An 18185-nucleotide genomic window follows, 5' to 3' on the forward strand; every position below is an offset into this window, starting at 1 on the left:
TTTTTTTTTTTTTTAATTTAGGAGAGGGAGTCCTCTAGTTCAAGTATCACTTAGAATTACTGTCTACAGCTTGCTTTTAGCTTCCTCTGAATTTGTTATATTGTGTTGAAAGTATTTAGGTCCAAACTCCATATCTTTTCTTGGACCTACTTGAGTGAGAATCACCCACTTACTGTTCTGTTCTAGGGATCAGGTAGAGTCTGGGCAAGATATGAAGTCCACACCCTTTATGAAATGAGAACAGAGGGGATGGGTGATGTATGTGGACTTTACCACCGTGACCTAAAGTCAGACCTTTTTCTTTTCTTTTGGTGGCAGGCTGTATAATACAGTAGGTCTTTTATGCTGCTTAAGTTGTTAGTATCTAGCAAAGCAGGTATCTGAAGAATAACTGACTAAGAAGAAATGTAACTGATTGCTGGCTATTGAGACTTAATAACTAGTTTTCGAGAAAGTTATAGGAATGTAGCAGAGAGAAATGCTTAGTGTAAAATTTGGGTAAATATGCTTTTAGCTTGGTGGAGATAAAGTTGGAGATTTCAGTTTAATATTCTTTGTTTCAGTTGTATCACGGACTGATTCACCGAGCCCAGCTGTACTCAAGTCAGATATTTCTACCCCAAATGTGAATGCTTTAACACATGAAAACCAAACCAAACCTTCTATTTCCCAAATCAGTACCACCCTCCCTCCCACAACGAGTACCGAGAAAAGTGGAGGAGCATCTGTGGCCCCTCATCCCTCGCCTACTCCCCTGTCTCAAGAGGAAGCTGATAACAATGAAGATCCTAGTATAGAGGAGGAGGATCTTCTCATGCTGAACAGTTCTCCATCCACAGCCAAAGACACTCTAGACAATGGCGATTACGGAGAACCAGACTATGACTGGACCACGGGCCCCAGGGACGACGACGAGTCTGATGACACCTTGGAAGAAAACAGGGGTTACATGGAAATTGAACAGTCAGTGAAATCTTTTAAGATGCCATCCTCAAATATAGAAGAGGAAGACAGCCATTTCTTTTTTCATCTTATTATTTTTGCTTTTTGCATTGCTGTTGTTTACATTACATATCACAACAAAAGGAAGGTAAGTTTGGGATTTTTTTAGCCCTTTATTTCAGTCATAATGCTTTTGATGATTCATGGTTCTTTCTTTTTTTTTTTGCAAGAAAAAGTGTAGTGGGTTTCCCTCTGTCACCCAAGCTGGAGTACAGTGGCACAATCACAGCTCACTGGAGCCTCCACCTGCTAGGCTTAAGTAATTCTCTTGCCTCAGCCTCTCGAGTAGGTGGGACTACAGATGCACACTACCACACCCGACTAATTTTTAAAAATTATTAAATTAAATTTTTAAAAATTATTATTATTTGTAGAGACGAGGTCTCGCTATGTTGCCCAGGCTGGTCTTGAACTCCAGGCCCAAGCAATCCTCCTGCCTTGGCCTCCCAAAGTGTTGGGATTATAGACATGAGCCACCATGCCCAGCCCTCTTTCATTTTTTTCAGTGAAGTTTAAATTCATAGTAAAATATTGAGATGTCTGATCAGCATGTAAATCTGTTGTGTATTTTAACACACTGCAGACAGAATGCTTGAATGTATGTACTTCTAAAAAAGAAATAGTCCTATTTCTTAATGAGCAATACCAAAGCCCAGTGATTTTTTTTTTTTAAGGGTTTGTGTCTTAATTTGGCATCATTACTTCAGTAGGAATACTTGTGGAGAAAGTGTTAATACTTGTCTTTTAATTTATTAATATTGAACTTAATGATCTTTTAATTTTTTTTTCTGGTTATAAAGTGTTACATGTTTATTTTAGGGAATTGAGAAAACAAGAGTTTAGAAAAGAAAATTTAAACTACTTCTCAGCATTATTAACATTTTGGTGTATTTCTGGTCTATAAATGTTCACATAATTTATACATATAGGTGTATGTTATAATTTTTAATGAATATTATCTCACAGTTTTTTTTTTTTTTTTTTTTGGAGACAGAGTCTCACTTTGTCTCCCAGGCTGGAGTGCAGTGGTGCGATCTTGGCTCACTGCAACCTCCACCTCCCAGGTTCACCCAGGTTCAAGCAATTTTCGTGCTTCAGCCTCTTGAGTAACTGGGACTACAGGCGCGGGCCACTACGCCTGGCTAATTTTTGTATTTTCAGTAGAGACGGGATTTTGCCGTGTTGGCCAGGCTGGTCTCGAACTCCTGGCCTCAAGTGATCCACCCACTCCAGTCTCCCAAAGTGCTGGGATTACAGGCGTGAGCCACCGCACCCCGCCTATCTCATAGAGTTTTATGTCTTGAATTTTACCTGACCAATCATGAGCATTTTCCATATCCTTAATATTCTTTAAAAACATTATTATTTTTTTTTTTGAGACAGGATCTTCCTGTGTTGTTCATGCTGGTGAACTCCTGGCCTCAAATAATCCTCCCACTTCAGCCTCCCAAGTAGTTGGGATTATAGGCGTGAGCCACTGTGCCTGGCTAAAAACATAATGGATTCATGGTTTACAATTTTTGGTTCAGAAATAATATTGTGATGAACATTTCTGTGCTATTACCAGTTTGCTGGATTACATGAGGCATAGAGATATCTTTAGGACATGATACATGCACATTGAGTGTGAGGGTACATGTTGGCACTGTACAGTCCCAGAGCTGAATAGTTAAGCCTTTTAAAATACTTAAAGGGAGATTAAACACACAATTCCTTTTTTAATACTTACTGGTCAGGAAGTTTCAGTTCTTGACTTTATTGTAACTTGCTTTGTAACCCTGAAAGCCACCTTCCCCTTCGGGGCCCAGATTTCCTTTCCTGACAAATAGTGAAACTGGACCTGATAAGTTCAAAATGCCTTCCAGCTTTGAGAATCGGTGAATCTAATAATAGTTCACAAAAAAGCAAACCAACCAACTGTTCTGGTTATTTGTATTTAGTGATATATTGCTAGCTTTGTAAGTGTTTATGGGTAGACAGAACCTTGAGTGCTGCTGATATTATATCCCACTGTTTAGTGTTTGGCCATCTCTATTATGAACATCTAAGGGACTTGTTAAACAAGTAGATTCCTAGGCTTTTCCTGTGTATATTGAAATTCGAGAAGCACTGTTTAGCCTTGTTTACAAGATGGAAAGCAAAATAGCTTTTTTTTTTTTTTTTTTTGAGACAGGGTCTTGCTTTGTCACCCAGGCTGGAGTGCTGTGGTGCTGTCACGGCTTACTGTGATCTCTGCCTCCTGGGCTTAAGAGATCCTCCCACCTTAGCCTCCTGAGTAGCTGGGACTACAGACAAGCGCCTCCATGCCTAGATAGTTTTATATTTTTTGTAGAGATGGGGTTTCACCATATTACCCAGGCCGGTCTTGAACTCCTGGGCTCAAGTGATTTGCCTGACTCGGCCTAAAATAGGTTTTTTTGTTGTTGATATTTTGTGTTTTATATTTAGAAACCTAGAAGAGAGATATTTCACTTGTAAAAATGTTTACCATATTCTCTGTTTTCTCTTTTGCCTATTTAATTACTTTTGTTTTCCAGATTTTTCTTCTGGTTCAAAGCAGGAAATGGCGTGATGGCCTTTGTTCCAAAACAGTGGAATACCATCGCCTAGATCAGAATGTTAATGAGGCAATGCCTTCTTTGAAGATTACCAATGATTATATTTTCTAAAGCACTGTGATTTGAATTTGCTTATTATGTAATTTTATTTGCTTGACTTTTTATATGACATTGTGCAGATGTTTGCCATAGGCAATTGGTACTTAAATGAGAGGTGGGTCTCTCTTTTGCCTTGGTGCTTTGGAAATTAAATGTCACAAACGAGTATATAATTTTTTATCTGTACGTTTAGAGCTGGGTTTAATCAGGTGTCCAAAATGTGAGTTAAGCATTATCTTATATTTACACTGTTAGTTTTTATTGTTTTAGATTTATTACACTTCTTTTGGAAGGATTAGTGATGCTACTTTCAAAAGATCCCAAACTTGTAACTAAGTTCTAACATATCTGTTACTGCTGACTCACATTCATTCTCTGCCATTCAAATACTATTTTTTATCCACACATTTTTTTGTGTTCCCAAACTGTAATGTACGAGGACATGTGTGATAATGCTTTGGATTTGAGTAGTATTTTTTTTTCTTCCAAGAAAACTGCTTTGGATATTTTTAGATAATTTAAACATAATTTAGGATAACGATATTGCTCAATCTGACCACAATTTTAGGTAAAACATTAAATGTGTCAAGAAATCTTGGCAACAGAGACTCTGCAGCTTGCAGTGGACATAGATAAAATGTTACAGAGATACTATTTTTTTGGTTGGAATTACTATATTAAATTTAGAAGTAGAAACTGGTAAAATGTTAAATACATGTACAATTACTTTTAGTTAGCAATTGATTATAGCATGGGTTCCTCCAAGGTTTCAAGCAATGGGCAGAGTTTAAAGTTATATCAGATTTGTTTACTTCGTTTATTATTTTACAGTAAATTTGAATAAATCTTATGGGCCATTATCACTTAAATAATACTGTATCTAGGTCTTTCAAATTAAAATTATACCTGAATGAAATTGTTTGTATACATAAAGGATATTTGTGTACAATGACCTTTTTTTCCCCACACTTGTTTTCTTTTCTTTGTTTTCTATGGCAACTGGAAATTATTTACTATATTTCATTTATGTTTGTCTTTCTATCATAAAGAATTGATCAGTATGTAAATATGTGATTTGAACCATGGTTAACTTACAAGTGTTACTACAGCTTTTTAGAAAACATAGCCCTAAGATATGTTAAGCAGGGCCCGGGAGAGCCAGTGGGCTTGCGCTTTCTGTAGAGCTGGAAGAAGGCCTTCCATCCCGCCTCTCGGGCGGAGAGTGTACTTTCCTAATAAGGAAGGGAAGCACAATGGAAACACCCCTGAACCATTTTATTGCAGTAATTTTTTTCATATCTGAAACTATTATTTAATATTTTGAATAAGATTTTAAAAAATAAATGGCAAAGATATAAATCTATGATTTCATGAGTGTGTTTCATTTCAGTGATGACATTTAGGTGGTGACAGGGGAGTAGTGTATGTCTGGGAGCAATCTAACCTGACTCACTTGCAGGTATCCCTCTCAATTCTGCCTCTGTGAATTCCACTTACGTTTCTAAATTCTTCTTTAGGTCCAACTTACTGCTAGGTACTGAAGTTTATTGGAAACTGTAGCAAAGTAGGATGGCAAAGAAAAGCAAAGTGGCTAAATCAGTGTGCTCTTTCTAGCATCCTGGGGTCCCTATCTGGGATGGAAGGCTCCCCAAGTGTGGAGGCTCATCCCCCTTAATGGATCAGGGATTCTTGGGTACCTACTTCCTGGTGGTCCGGAAACCTAGGTCACAGTGCTACAATTAAGTAGCCTCAGACTTTTGGGGCATCAGATCATACATTGATTAAAAATGCCGCTGGAGTCTCACGGAGGCACTTGAGCACTGGGCACTAGTGCTAGGGACTAGGCACCCAGGGGCCATGGTTGAGCCTCACAACACTCATGCCGCCTCCTCCTGTGTGGTGTTATCTGCTCCCTTCTCCCAGACTCACTTTCTGGACAGATCAGAAGCTCTGCACCCGATTTTGGTACTAATGGTATAATGGATTACGTTTTAGCTCCCGTTTCTGTGTCTTAGCTGAAAAGGAATGTGTTGGAACTTGTGGGGCAGACAGAAACAGACATTTAGAATTTGGGCAGTCAGGCAGGCATGTTGTATTAGTCTGTTCTCACATTGCTATGGAAATACCTGGGACTGGATAATTTATAAAGAAAAGTTTAATTGGCTCACAGTTTTGCAGGCTGTGGAGGGAGCATGATGCTGGCATCTGCTCAGGTTCTGGGGAGGCTTCAGGAAGCTTACCATCATTGTGAAAGACAAAAAGGGAGCAGTTGTCTCATACGACAGGAGCAGGAGCAAGAGCAAGAGAGAGTAAGGGGGAATGTACTACACAGTTGGTTTTTTTTTTTTTTTGAGACGGAGTGTCGCTCTCTCACCAAGGCTGTAATGCAGTGATGCAGTCTTGGCTCATTGCAACCTCCACCTGCTGAGTTCAAGTGATTCTCCTGACTCAACCTCCCAAGTAGCTGGGACTACAGGCACCTGCCACCACTCCCAGCTAATTTTTTTATTTTTTATTTTTTATTTTTTTAGTAGAGATGGGGTTTTACCATGTTGGCCAGGCTGGTCTTGAACTCCTGACCTCAAGTGATCCACCCGCCTTGGCCTCCCAAAGTGTTGGGATTACAGGCGTGAACCACTGTGCCTGGCCTTACTATACACTTTTAAATCACCAGCTCTCATGAGAACTCACTATCCTGAGAACAGCACCAAGGGAGATGGTGTTAAGCCATGAGAAAACCACCCCCATGATCCAGTTATCTCCCACCAGGCCACACCTCCAACACTGGGGACTACAATTCGACATGAGGTTTGGGTAGGACACGGGTCTAAACCATGCCACATGCCTTGACTGGGCTTCCTTGATTTTAAATGTGATCTCCTGAGGGTGAGTGCAAGCTCTTGTGGAATGTGTGTAGTTTGCCCCACTGAGTGAGTTGCTTGAGAACAGGAACTGGCTCTTACTCCTCTCTAGCCCCAAGCTCATTACTCTGCCTGCCACCTGCTAGGCCCCTTTAAATTGTTATTCAATGAAGTATTTGAGAAATTAATTAAGGAGAAAACCAAGACAACTCAGCTCTGCACAAGATCACATTGTCTACATAGAGTCCAATACTACTAATGTCCTGGGTACACAGCAGCATGTGCGGGGTCAGAGCCGAGTGTAGTGTGTCAGTCCTTATCTGCACATCCACAATTCTACAGGAAGCTAAAGCCCGCACTAGTTGTATGAGATACCACGCTTTCCTCCAAATCCCAGGTTCTGATCAGCGCAGGTGCTGCCTGTCGAAGGTGAAGGAGGTCACTGCCGGCACTGCTGCCGATGTTCCAGTTCTCCCTCATCCTGCGTGTGGGGTGGAGTAAGCAGGGCTGGCTTTGCTCTTCGGCCTTCTTTCAGCCTGGTTTGCTGGTGCGACAGTTCGTCTCCCTTCTGGGTTCAGCATGAAGCAGTTCATCCTTCCCAGCTAAAGTTCAAAAGGTTAAAAGTCTTTTGAGGACCAAATGTCTTCCAAGGGAACAGAAAAGAAGGCTGTCCTGAGGTTGTCAGTCTGGCCTGACCCAGCACAGCCTGAGCCAGGATATACGGGGTGGTTCTCTTCGATTAGCTGGATTCTGTTTTCATTTCGACGTTAGGAGCGGAAGTTGCTGGGACAGATTCTGGAAATGGAGCCAGGGCTATTTCTGTGTAAGTACCACACGCCAACCAACTGCACTGCTGGAGCTCAGAGCTGGAGCTGTTTCTGACTCACATCTCAGTAGCCGTCTGTGGTGATGGCCTGCTGTCTAGGCTGTTTAAGTGGCTCAAGGGAGTGTGATTTTGGACCAGTAAGCAGCAGCTTCTACCCTGTGAGGTTTAAGCCCACCTCTCTTCTAGCTCCGTCCTAAAGAATCCCAGACCCATCTGTACCAGCTGGTACCAGTGGGCACCACCAGGGCAGAAACAGCATCTGACTTGAACCACTCTGTCATCCCAGCACGCAGCACAGGGCCTGAGTAAAAGGAATCCAGGTGTTTTGTTTTTTTAATGCAGTGCCTACCCTATGAGGGATTTTTTTTTTTTTTTTAGATGGAGTTTTGCTCTTGTTGCCCAGGCTGGAATGCAGTGGCACGATCTCGGCTCACTGCAACCTCCGCCTCCCGGGTTCAAGTAATTCTCCTGCCTCAGCCTCCTGAGTAGCTGGGATTACAGGCATGCACCACAATGCCTGGCTAATTTTGTATTTTTAGTAGAAACGGTTTCTCCATGTTGGTCAGGCTGGTCTCGAACTCCGGACCTCAGGTGATCTGCCCGCCTTGGCCTCTCCAAGTGCTGGGATTACAGGCGTGAGCCACTGCGTCTGGCTGAGGGGTTTTTTAATCTAATGAGGCTCTAGATTTAAAAAACCCCTACTCCTTACTTAGGAAGCCTTTCTCCGCCTATCTTAATTGTTCCGCTCTGAAACCCTATTCCTTCTCTTACAAACTCTAAACTGCTTCATTTCTCTGCTGGGAAACTCAGAGATGCCATGTTCTGGGGATCCTTGACTTCCTGGATGCCTTTCTTCTCATAGGGCCCTTTGTACTTCTCTCCCCTTGGCATGTGGATTGGATAGCACTCCCACCTGAGGAGGCCATGCTTTGCAGTGGGCCCTGCAAGAGCTATGATGGGCCATGAAATCATACAGGTCTGGGTTGGAATCCCTCTCTGGGCCTAACCCCTAGGCTGAGTGTCCTCCCCAGGCCATTTTTCCTGACTTCCTTGGAAATGAGGAAGGGTCAAGGGTCTTGAGGGCTAACTCGAATGTCCTGCACCTTGCGGGGACTAAGGTCATCCTGGCCCATGTGGCACCTACCTGGTCTTCTAGGAAGACAGACCTAGGGAGAAATTGAGGGAAAGGAAGGATAAGGGTTGAGGTCAAGGCTGGATGACCATAATCTGAATTTGCTGTGCCTGTTGCAGCCTCCTACCTTGTAAAGTGAGTGATAGATTAGCTCGCTGGCCTGTTAGGAAGAGTAAATGGATTGATGTTTGTGGAAGGACTTTGTGCATAGGAAGAAGTTTTCACCATGTCACTGACCACAGAAGAGCCAGCTTGAGCCTTGAGCCCACCAAGGAGAGATAGCCCACAGTTTCTGCTCAGGAGTGGCCCACAGTCCTGGGGCTGCCTTCCCTAGTCCCCTTGGGACTACCTTGAGGCACACAGCTGGTCAGAGCTGGGTTTCTCCTGAACCATCCAGGCATGTATGGCCCTTTTAGGGAATAGGTGGGTCTCCTTTGGAGCCTCTCAACCCCATTCCCTGTTCTCCATCCTCATCCTTTCCCAATAATGAGGCCAAGGGGTCCTTCCCATCATTCCCTGGACTGTTCCCAAGAAAGGAGAAAGGCAAGGGGACCGAGGACCCCAGAGAGGTGGCTACTTTTAGGCTACACGGTATGTATGTCTGAGCCTCTCCTTGGGGAGCAAGGATGGAGGCAGGACTTGGGCTGTGGAGGGTCACTCTCCACATTCTACTATGACCATGGCATTGCATTAAAAGCAAAACACCTGGACTTCTTTTACTTAGGCCCTGTGCTGCATGCTGGGATGACAAAGTGTTTCAAGGCAGATGCTGTTTCTGCCCTTGTGGTGCCCACTGTCAGGTAGAGAAGAAAAAGAATCATAGTGAAGTGTGATGAATGCTATAGGCTGAAAACTGCGTTTTACTTTTTTTTCCTCATAAAGGTAATTTAGACATTCTGATAACAGCTAACACAGGGCTTACTACGGATTGAGAATTTGCTGTTTCTGTGTGTGCAACCAACCCAATAAGGCAGTTACTATTATTATCCTCATTTTACAGATAAGGAGCCAGGAGCATAGAAAGTTTAAGCAAGTTGCCCAAGGTCACGGATGTGCTGAGAGCGAGCTGGGATTTGAATTAAGGCACAGTCTGTTTCCATACTCCCTGCTCTCTATCACTAATTCTCCATTACTCTGGAAAATGAAACAGCTACAGAAGGTAAGAAAAAGAAATTATTCAAAAGTTCTCTACTCTTAGGCCCTCAACATTTGTGTGTATTCTCCTTTTTTTCCCTTTTAAACTTTCTTTTATTATGTTATGACACAGCACACTACAGAAAAATGCATCAAACAAATGTACAGCTTAACAAATTATTATAAAGTAAATACTGTTTAACCATTGCTCAGGTAAAGAAATAGAATTTTGCCAACACCCCCAATCCTCACTTCCTAATTATTACCCTCAGTCTCCTCCCACAGGGAGCTATCATTTTGATCTTTATGGCAATTATTTTTTCACTTTGCTTTTGAGATTTACTATCTAAGCATATATGTGTAAAACATCATCATTTAGTAGGTTTTGGAATTTTAGATAAACTGCATCATACCACATGCATTATACATGTTTGTGCTGGCTGCTTTCACTCAACATTAGATTGTGAGTTTCATCATGGTAGTTAAGTGTGTAGCATCAGTTTATTCATTTTCATAGCTACATTGTATTCTACTGTAAAAATATACTCACTATGCTTAACTAACCCACATTTGATAGACGTTTGAGTTGTTCCTAGTTTCATACTATTATGGGTGATACTGTTAGGAATATTCTTACACATGTCTTTTCTTGTTTGCAGGGGTATTTGCATCTTTGGTGGGTATACAGTTAGGAGTGGAATTGCTGGATGTATATGTCCAGCTTGAATAGCTAACGTCAAACAATTTTATAAGGTGATTGGATCAATTTATATTTCTATAAATTTTTTCTTTTTTTTTTTTTTTGAGACGGAGTCTCGCTCTATCACCCAGGCTGGAGTGCAGTGGTGTGATATCAGCTCATGGCAACGTCCGCCTCCTTGGTTCAAGCAATTCTCCTCCTTCAGCCTCCTGAGTAGCTGGGGCTACAGGTGTGCGCCACCATGCCCAGCTAATTTTTGTATTTTTATTAGAGACAGAGTTTCAGCATGTTGCCCAGGCTGGTCTCAAACTCCTGAGCTCAAGTGATCCACCCGCCTCAGCATCCCAAAATGCTGGGATTACAGGCATGAGCCACTGCACCCAGCCCAAATTTATATTTCTTCCGGCCTGTGAAAGTTCTTGTTGCTCTCTACATCTTTGCTTACACTTGGCATTATTAGTGTTCTTAATTTCAGCTATGCTGGTGGATATGCAGTGGTCTCTCCTTGTGGTTTGACTTGGCCTTTCCCTGATGACTAATCATATTGATAATTTTTCATATGTTGATTGGACATTTGCATATCTTCTTTTGTGATGGGCTTGTTCAAGTCACTTGCTTATTTTTCCATCGGGGTGTCTGTCTTTTTCTTATTCGTGTGAGTTCTCTGTTCTGGATATAAGCCCTTCATTGGTTATATATGTGATAAACAGCCACTTGTATGCTGTGACTTGCCTTGTCACTTTCAGAATGGTATCTTTTCATGAACATTTTTTGTAAGGAAATTACAGCTCTGTTTTATTGAGGTATACTTTACATACATAAATTCATAGATTTTAAACATTTAATCAGTTTTGACAACTGTATATATCTTTGTAACTGCCACCCCCAAACAACATAAAAGATATTTCCATCACTCCTGAAAATTCCCTAGTGTCATTTTCTAGGCAATTCTTCACCGATCTTCCAGAGGTAATGACTTTCTGATTTCTATCACAATACATTACTTCTGCCTGTTCTAGAATTTCAGATAGAATAAAAAGTAGATGTTCTTTTGTGTCTAGCTTCTTTTGGTCAATATAACGTTTTTGCTTTTTATTTTTAGATTCATCTATATTGTTGAATTATCAATAGTCATTGCTTTTTATTGCTGAGATTCATCAATAACACTGAGTAGTTTTCATTGAGTGAAGAAACCACAATTTATCCATTCTCCTGTTGATGGATGTTGGTGGTGTTTGCAGATATTGATCTAGCTATATATGAATTTAATATTATAAACATTTTAACATATTAATCCTATATTTTAATATTTAATAATTAATGTATAAAATATTATGAGTATATATAATTAATCTTTTTACTTTGAGATAAACTGTAGATTCACATGCAGTTGGAAGAAATAATACAGGGGTCCTATGTACACTTTACCCAGGTTCCATCAATGATAACTTCCTTTTTTTTCTGAGATGGAGTCTCCCTCTGTTGCCCAGGCTGAAGTGCAGTGGTGTGATCTTGGCTCACTGCAACCTCTGTCTCGTAGACTCAAGTGATTCTCTTGCCTCAGCCTCCAGAGTAGCTGGGATTACAAGGTCACACCACTACCGCCCAGCTAATTTTTGCATTTTTAGTAGAGACAGCGTTTCGCCATGTTGCCTAGGCTGATCTTGAACTCCTGACCTCAAGTGATCCCCCCACCTTGGCCTCCCACAAGTGCTGAGATTACAGGTGTGAGCCCCTGCACCTGGCCTGATATAGTTTGAATTCCAAATCTAAAGTTGAAATGTGATCCCCAGTATTGGAGATGCGGCCTGGTGGGAGATGTTTGGGTCATGGAGGCAGATCCCTCATGAATGGCTTGATGCCCTCCCTGTGGTAATGAATGCATTCTTGCTCTGTTACTTCACACAAGAGCTGTTTGTTTAAAGGAGCCTGGCACCTCCTCCCACCCTTGCTCCCTCTCTTGTCATGTGATGCACCTGCTCTCCACTTGCTTTCTGCCATGATTATAAGCATCCAGAGGCCCTTACCAGAAGCAGATGCTGGCACCATGCTTTGTGTTCAGCCTGCAGAACCATGAGCCAAAGTAAACCTCTTTTCTTTATAAATTACCCAGCCTCAGGTATTCCTTTATAGCAATGCAAACTGATTAACACGTGGTGGGAGGGCTAGACTGGTACCAACTACTCCATCATAGTTGGAAGCAGAAGTTTCCCTCTTTCTTTCTTGATGAAGTGAAGCATGTGTTGGCAAAGATATTGAGACAGATGCCAGGCAGAGCTAGACACTTTCTCTGACCCTTTGTCGGGTCTCTATGAGCAGTATGGCAACTACTTGTTAGACTCTGTAAGTGCATAGCTGTAATGTCTTGCAACCCCCTGCCTTTAGCATACTCCAAATGAAGGAGCTTCTGCTACATAAACACTGGCGTAAGGTTTTCTCGGATCCTGGAAATGAATCATCTTACCGTTACCACCAAATAGAGTGTGTTCATTTCTTATTACAAATCCAGTTCCGCCTATATTAGTCTGCCCTTTTACAGTGAAAAAGTTAAGGTTGCCCTGCTGCCTGGTTGAGAGTAGTGGACCCTTTCAAAGGTCTACTGGGCTTCTTTGCTGCTGAAAGTCTTTAATTCATGGGCTAGATTGTTGGCCTTGGGCCTGCAGGCAGAAAGCCATGTAGTAAACAGTGTTCCAGCAGAGGGAGACACACAAGGGATGTCTTTCAGCCTGTCAGGAAGGAGGCATGGCCAAATCAAACGCTGGCACAGGGAAGTTACCCTGAGACATGCTATGCCTATAAAGAATGTGAAGCTTGGCGTCTCACTCTGCTCCAGGGGCCCACAAGCAACTCATTCATTCAATAGACATCAAGTGGTTGCCTGTACTGAGCCAGGCTCTGTGCTGAGTTCTGGGGAAATAGAGCAAGGGAAAGGTTCACCAAACACATGAGGCTTGGATTGGCTCCTGGGGTCAAATGTTGGTTCCAAAGAAAACTGAAAAAAAAAAAAATTGCAGTGAGCTCATCGTTTCCACATTTGAAGAAAAGAGCATACAAATCGAGTTCATATTTTGGAAAGGAACCCAGAGATTTCATTTTGGAGTTCGGGTGCACTGCTTGGAGGGGGACCCCTGGCCTTGCCCAACTCATCCACAGGCTCTCAAGAACTCAGACCCAGTTGTATTTCCATAGCGGAAGATATGAACACGCTTCTCTCCTTGTTGGAAGCCTGAGGACTCTTTCTGATTCTCTCCTCCTTTTCCTCCTCTCTCCCAGAAACAGATGTCTGAGCTTGAGGACACCAATTTCACATTGTAGGATCAGGTGTGGCCCTTTGGGATCCATCACTGGGTTACTCTGGGGGCTGGACCCTCCCTTCTTGCCCTTCTGGCACCCATAGTCTGTGGTTGGGTTTGTGATGGGTAGAAACGTGGTAGTTCTGTTTTCGGTGTCCTGAGCAGGGAGGCTGTTGGCCAGGGTGAACATTTATGGGGTCTGTGTGTTCTTTGGATAAGTGAATCTACCTCCCTAAAGTCTTGATGTTTTCTCTGAAAATTCAGTTTCTGTTGAGGGGGAGGTCTCTGCAGGTTCTAAGATTCCAGAGACTTCCTAGGTTTCCAAAGATGATTTCTGGGATTCCTTTTGTTAGTTTTATAAATATGCCTTTGACTTCCTTTCTTGGTCATGTTCTTGTGAGCCCTCTGGCTTTGGGGCCTCGGGTCACGAACAAGGGAAGCAGACAGAGCTACCTTGCTTACTAGGTCTGGTTGTTTTGGGTTCACTTGACCACACTGGTGGATAATACCTTGAGGCCAGGTAAGATGGTGTGTCTGGACACATCCTTGACCATATCTTGTCCTGATTCCTCCATCCCTTCTCTCTGCCCTCCCACCAGGTTGCAGAGTCCTTTTCTACCTTGTATCCATTGTCACTGGCAGGATGATGATGTTCCTTCCACAGACAGGCTTAGATTTTTGAGGAAACCCCAGTGGTTTTTTTTTTTCTTTTTCCAGGAGGAAAAGTCTATGATACGGTGGTCAGAATTAATTACAATGAAAGAATGGAAGTTTGTGGATTTAAAAATAAAACAACTGGGTCTGGAAAATACACTGTAGAGGAGGTTCTCTAAGTGGAAATTTGTGAATGCTGTGGCATTCTAAGTTTTCCAGTTGGAAAGGGATTACTGAGTTGGGAAGCTGCATCCTGCCCTGGAAGCTAAGAAGGCAAAGGGAAGCCTGATCTGCTACCAACTGAGTGGCCATCAGAAATGGGAGCTGCAACCTTCCTGGGTGACGGTATAAGGCCTCTTTGCTCTCTCAGTAGAACAAGTATGAATGCCAATCAATGAAGGGCACAGTGTTTTCCTCATCTGCCCTTCTGCATGAAACAAGGAAACCATTTGATAACACGCCAAGACTCACCAGAGAGGGAGGGGGCTGAGGCTTCAAAGTGATGTGTTAGATTCTTTGGGAATGTACCAGAAGGGTACAGCTTCCTGACTCGGTAATCCCATTTCAACCAGAAAACAGCATGCCACAGAGTCCACAGATTCCAGTTAGGCCAGGGAGAAAGGAAGTCCATAATTACTTCTGATAAAAAGATACATGAATAGCCGGGCGCGGTGGCTCATGCCTGTAATCCCGGCACTTTGAGAGGCTGAGGCAGGCGGATTGCCTGAGGTCAGGAGTTCAAGACCAGCCTCGCCAACATGGTGAAACCCCATCTCTACTAAAAATACAAAAAATTAGTCAGGTGTGGTGGCAGGCGCCTGTAATCCCAGCTACTTGGGAGGCTGAGGCTGGAGAATTGCTTTAACCCAGGAGGTGGAGGTTACAGTGAGCAGAGAGCGTGCCACTGCACTGCAGCCTGGGCGACGGAGTGTGACTCCATCTCAAACAAACAAACAAACAAATAAACGAAAAGATACATGAATAAGTAGGGAAAATTCATGAAGGTGTGGCCAGTTTTGGATAAATGTATCCAAAGCTTTCTGATGGATCAGATTTCAATAAAAGGATTTTCCTGGTACATAAACTGCTCTGAGCCCCCAAGAGTTTGATTCTTTCCTTCCAGCTCTCCTGGCACAGCCAGAGGAGGGTTTTGTGTAATTGGCCCTTGAAACATTATTACAATCACTTTGTGGCTTCTTTCAGCTTATTTTTAATTACAAGGTCTATTGCATTTTTAAATTATTAACTCTGACAATTACTTATCTTGGCATTTTCTTATCTTGATGAAAATGAAAACAGCAAGGTCATGTTAGCTCACTTGAGGTTTTGGTCTGCTGCAGCTTAAATTGAGCTGAATAGCTCAGCAAATGTTTGCAGTGCGGGGACCAGCTGAGGTTGCAGAGGGTCTGTTCAGGGAACAGAGGCGGGAAGAACTTGGCAACACAGAGGCTAGTTCAAGGGCGTTTGGAGCCCAGGTGGTCAGAGCCCGTCTGTGGAAGTGGGAGGTGCCCTTGTAGGTGATGATGGCCCATGAGCAGCTTCTTCGCCTCAGGAGCTCTGCATACAGCTCGCCTGGGACAGACAGCCGGAGGCAGAGCCAGGAAGGAGACAGCAACCCTCTGTCTCACAGTAACTTCTTTCTCTGACCTTCTGTGGTGGTCCTCACTCTATGACAACAACAGCAACTAAACAATAATGATAAGTGACCGTTACTGAGTGGTTACTGTGTGTCTAATGCCTTGCCCACGACGCTTGGCAAATATCCACGGATGCTGGGCATGGCAGGCCCTCATCGCCATGCTGCCTTCTGTCCAGCAGGGGGTAGTGTGACTACACCATAAAAGGGACCTCCTTCTTTACCTGGGTTCTCAGGAAAAAATATCTCGAGTTTCTGCTGGATGCTGGAAGGATGCTTCTGGCTTCGACAGTGAGTCCAAATCTCCAACAGTGAGGGCAAAACAAAGTATGATTATCGGCTGGGCATGGTGGCTCACGCCTGCAATCCCAGGACTTTGGGAGGCCGAGGTGGATGGATCACAGAGTCAGGTGTTTGAGACCAGGCTGACCAACATAGTGAAACCCCATCTCTACTAAAAATACAAAAAATTAGCCAGGTATGGTGGTGCAGGCCTGTAATCCCAGCTACTTGGGAGGCTGAGGCAGGAGAATTGGTTGAACCCAGGAGGCAGAGCTTGCAGTAAGCTGAGATCGTGCCACTGCACTCCAGCCCGGGGGACAGTGTGAGACTCCATCTCAAAATAAATAAATAAATAAGTAAATAAATAAATAAATAAAGTAAAAATAAATTAAGAAAAAAAGAAAGTATGATTGTCATTCCTCCACCAATCTCAGGGCACCTGCCGGTCCATGAGTCCCAACCCGAAGTCCTTCGGTGTTCAGGCCCCAGCTCCATTGACTCCACCAAGGGCAAAGGGCAGGCATGAACTTGGAGAAATGGCTTCAGCCTCAGTGGACAATGCTGATACCACGGTAGGGTCCTTGGCAACATGCCTCCTTAGAGATACACAGACAGTTCCTCAACCTGAGAGCCGCTTGGTGGGAAGTAGAGATGGGGTGCCCCCATCCCCAGATGTGTTATATGCATTAGCCAATGGGCACTGCTGTTGAGAGACTGCTTGGCCATTTGGGGCAGCTGGCTTGGAAGACACATCCCTTGGATGTCTGCAGCTTCTCAGCCAGAAACCGGAGAAAAAGTTCCATCTTTCCCATAGGCTGGGAGCCAGCCACACCCAGGGTATAATGCTGAAGGGGAAGGGAGCAAGACTGTTGGTGGGACATGGTTGTCCCACAGCAAGACTGTTGGTGAGACAGGGCTCCAACTGCCCTGGCCCTCTGCAGAGCCTCCTGAGAAGGTAAGGTAGTGGCTGGCTGTCTGCTCTGGACAATTTCTGCTGACCTAGTTCTGGGAGTGGTTTCATGGCTTGGGGAACAGCCAAGAACTTCCCAGAAAGGACTACACAGAAATTTGCGACAGCCCCAGAGGCCTGCTCAGGACTCTGAGGGCTGAATTTTTTTTTTTTTTTTTTTTTTTAAATCTTGGGGAGACAGTTTTGGTTATGGTCCCCAGCAAAGACAGGCTGGGAGATTTCTTCTACCAGCCTCCGTGAGGAGTTCAGATCCTGGGTCCCTCAGCACAGCCCACATCTAAGGCTGTAGCTGTGACAAACTTAAAAATCAATGCCCTGCCCAACCCCTCAGCTTCAGAAGTGCCCTTGGTTCAAATGTTCAAAGCAGCCCCGAGTTATCTTTGCAGCTTCTTCAAATTCCTCCACTATTCTCTAGGCCCTGAGAAAGGAAAATGTTAATCTATCTCAGACTGCCAACTCCTCCAACCCCAAGCACCTTCCTACTGCTAGGCTGGAAACTTTGCAAACTGGAAAATGTCTGTGCGCTGGAGGCCAATGCCCATGCTCCAGGCCTCTTGCTCCCTGGCCGCAGGCCTCATCCCAAATCCAGTCGTCCCTGTAAAGTTCCAAAGCTCAAAAAGCTGCTTGCGTGTGTGCAGGCAGGCACGTGATGGTGGTGGGCACGCGATGGTGGTGGGCACACGATGGTGGTGGGCACGCGATGGTGGTGGGCATGCGACGGTGGTGGGCACGCGATGGTGGTGGGCACGCGTGGGTGCATCTGTGGGCCTCTCCTCTGGAGAGATTTGCCTTTCACTGCCTGAGATGCAGCTGAGGAGGAAATGTTCCCTGATTCCTGATCTGGTAGATCAGCTGGGGCCATTGTGTGCTCTGGTTTATAATGTTAATAGGAATACTAATAATACCTGTCTCTTATACACATCTAGATGTGTATAAGAGACAGACCCGAAGTCCTTCGGTGTTCAGGCCCCAGCTCCATTGACTCCACCAAGGGCAAAGGGCAGGCATGAACTTGGAGAAATGGCTTCAGCCTCAGTG

General features: G+C 43.8%; 1 protein-coding gene across 1 annotated transcript in view; it reads left to right on the plus strand.

Moving 5' to 3' along the window:
• LOC105531328 (chromosome unknown open reading frame, human C5orf15) overlaps positions 1–5025 on the plus strand; it is a 20007-nt gene extending 14982 nt beyond the window's left edge. The window contains exons 2-3 of the mRNA XM_011969238.1: positions 564–1090; positions 3540–5025. Of these exons, the coding sequence (XP_011824628.1) occupies positions 564–1090; positions 3540–3671 (659 nt within the window). The 3' untranslated portion in view covers positions 3672–5025. The remainder of the gene's footprint in view (positions 1–563; positions 1091–3539) is intronic.
• Positions 5026–18185: the final 13160 nt, after the last annotated feature.

This window comes from Mandrillus leucophaeus, unplaced genomic scaffold (genome assembly GCF_000951045.1).
Source record: "Mandrillus leucophaeus isolate KB7577 unplaced genomic scaffold, Mleu.le_1.0 Scaffold88, whole genome shotgun sequence".
Classification (NCBI taxonomy): domain Eukaryota; kingdom Metazoa; phylum Chordata; class Mammalia; order Primates; family Cercopithecidae; genus Mandrillus; species Mandrillus leucophaeus.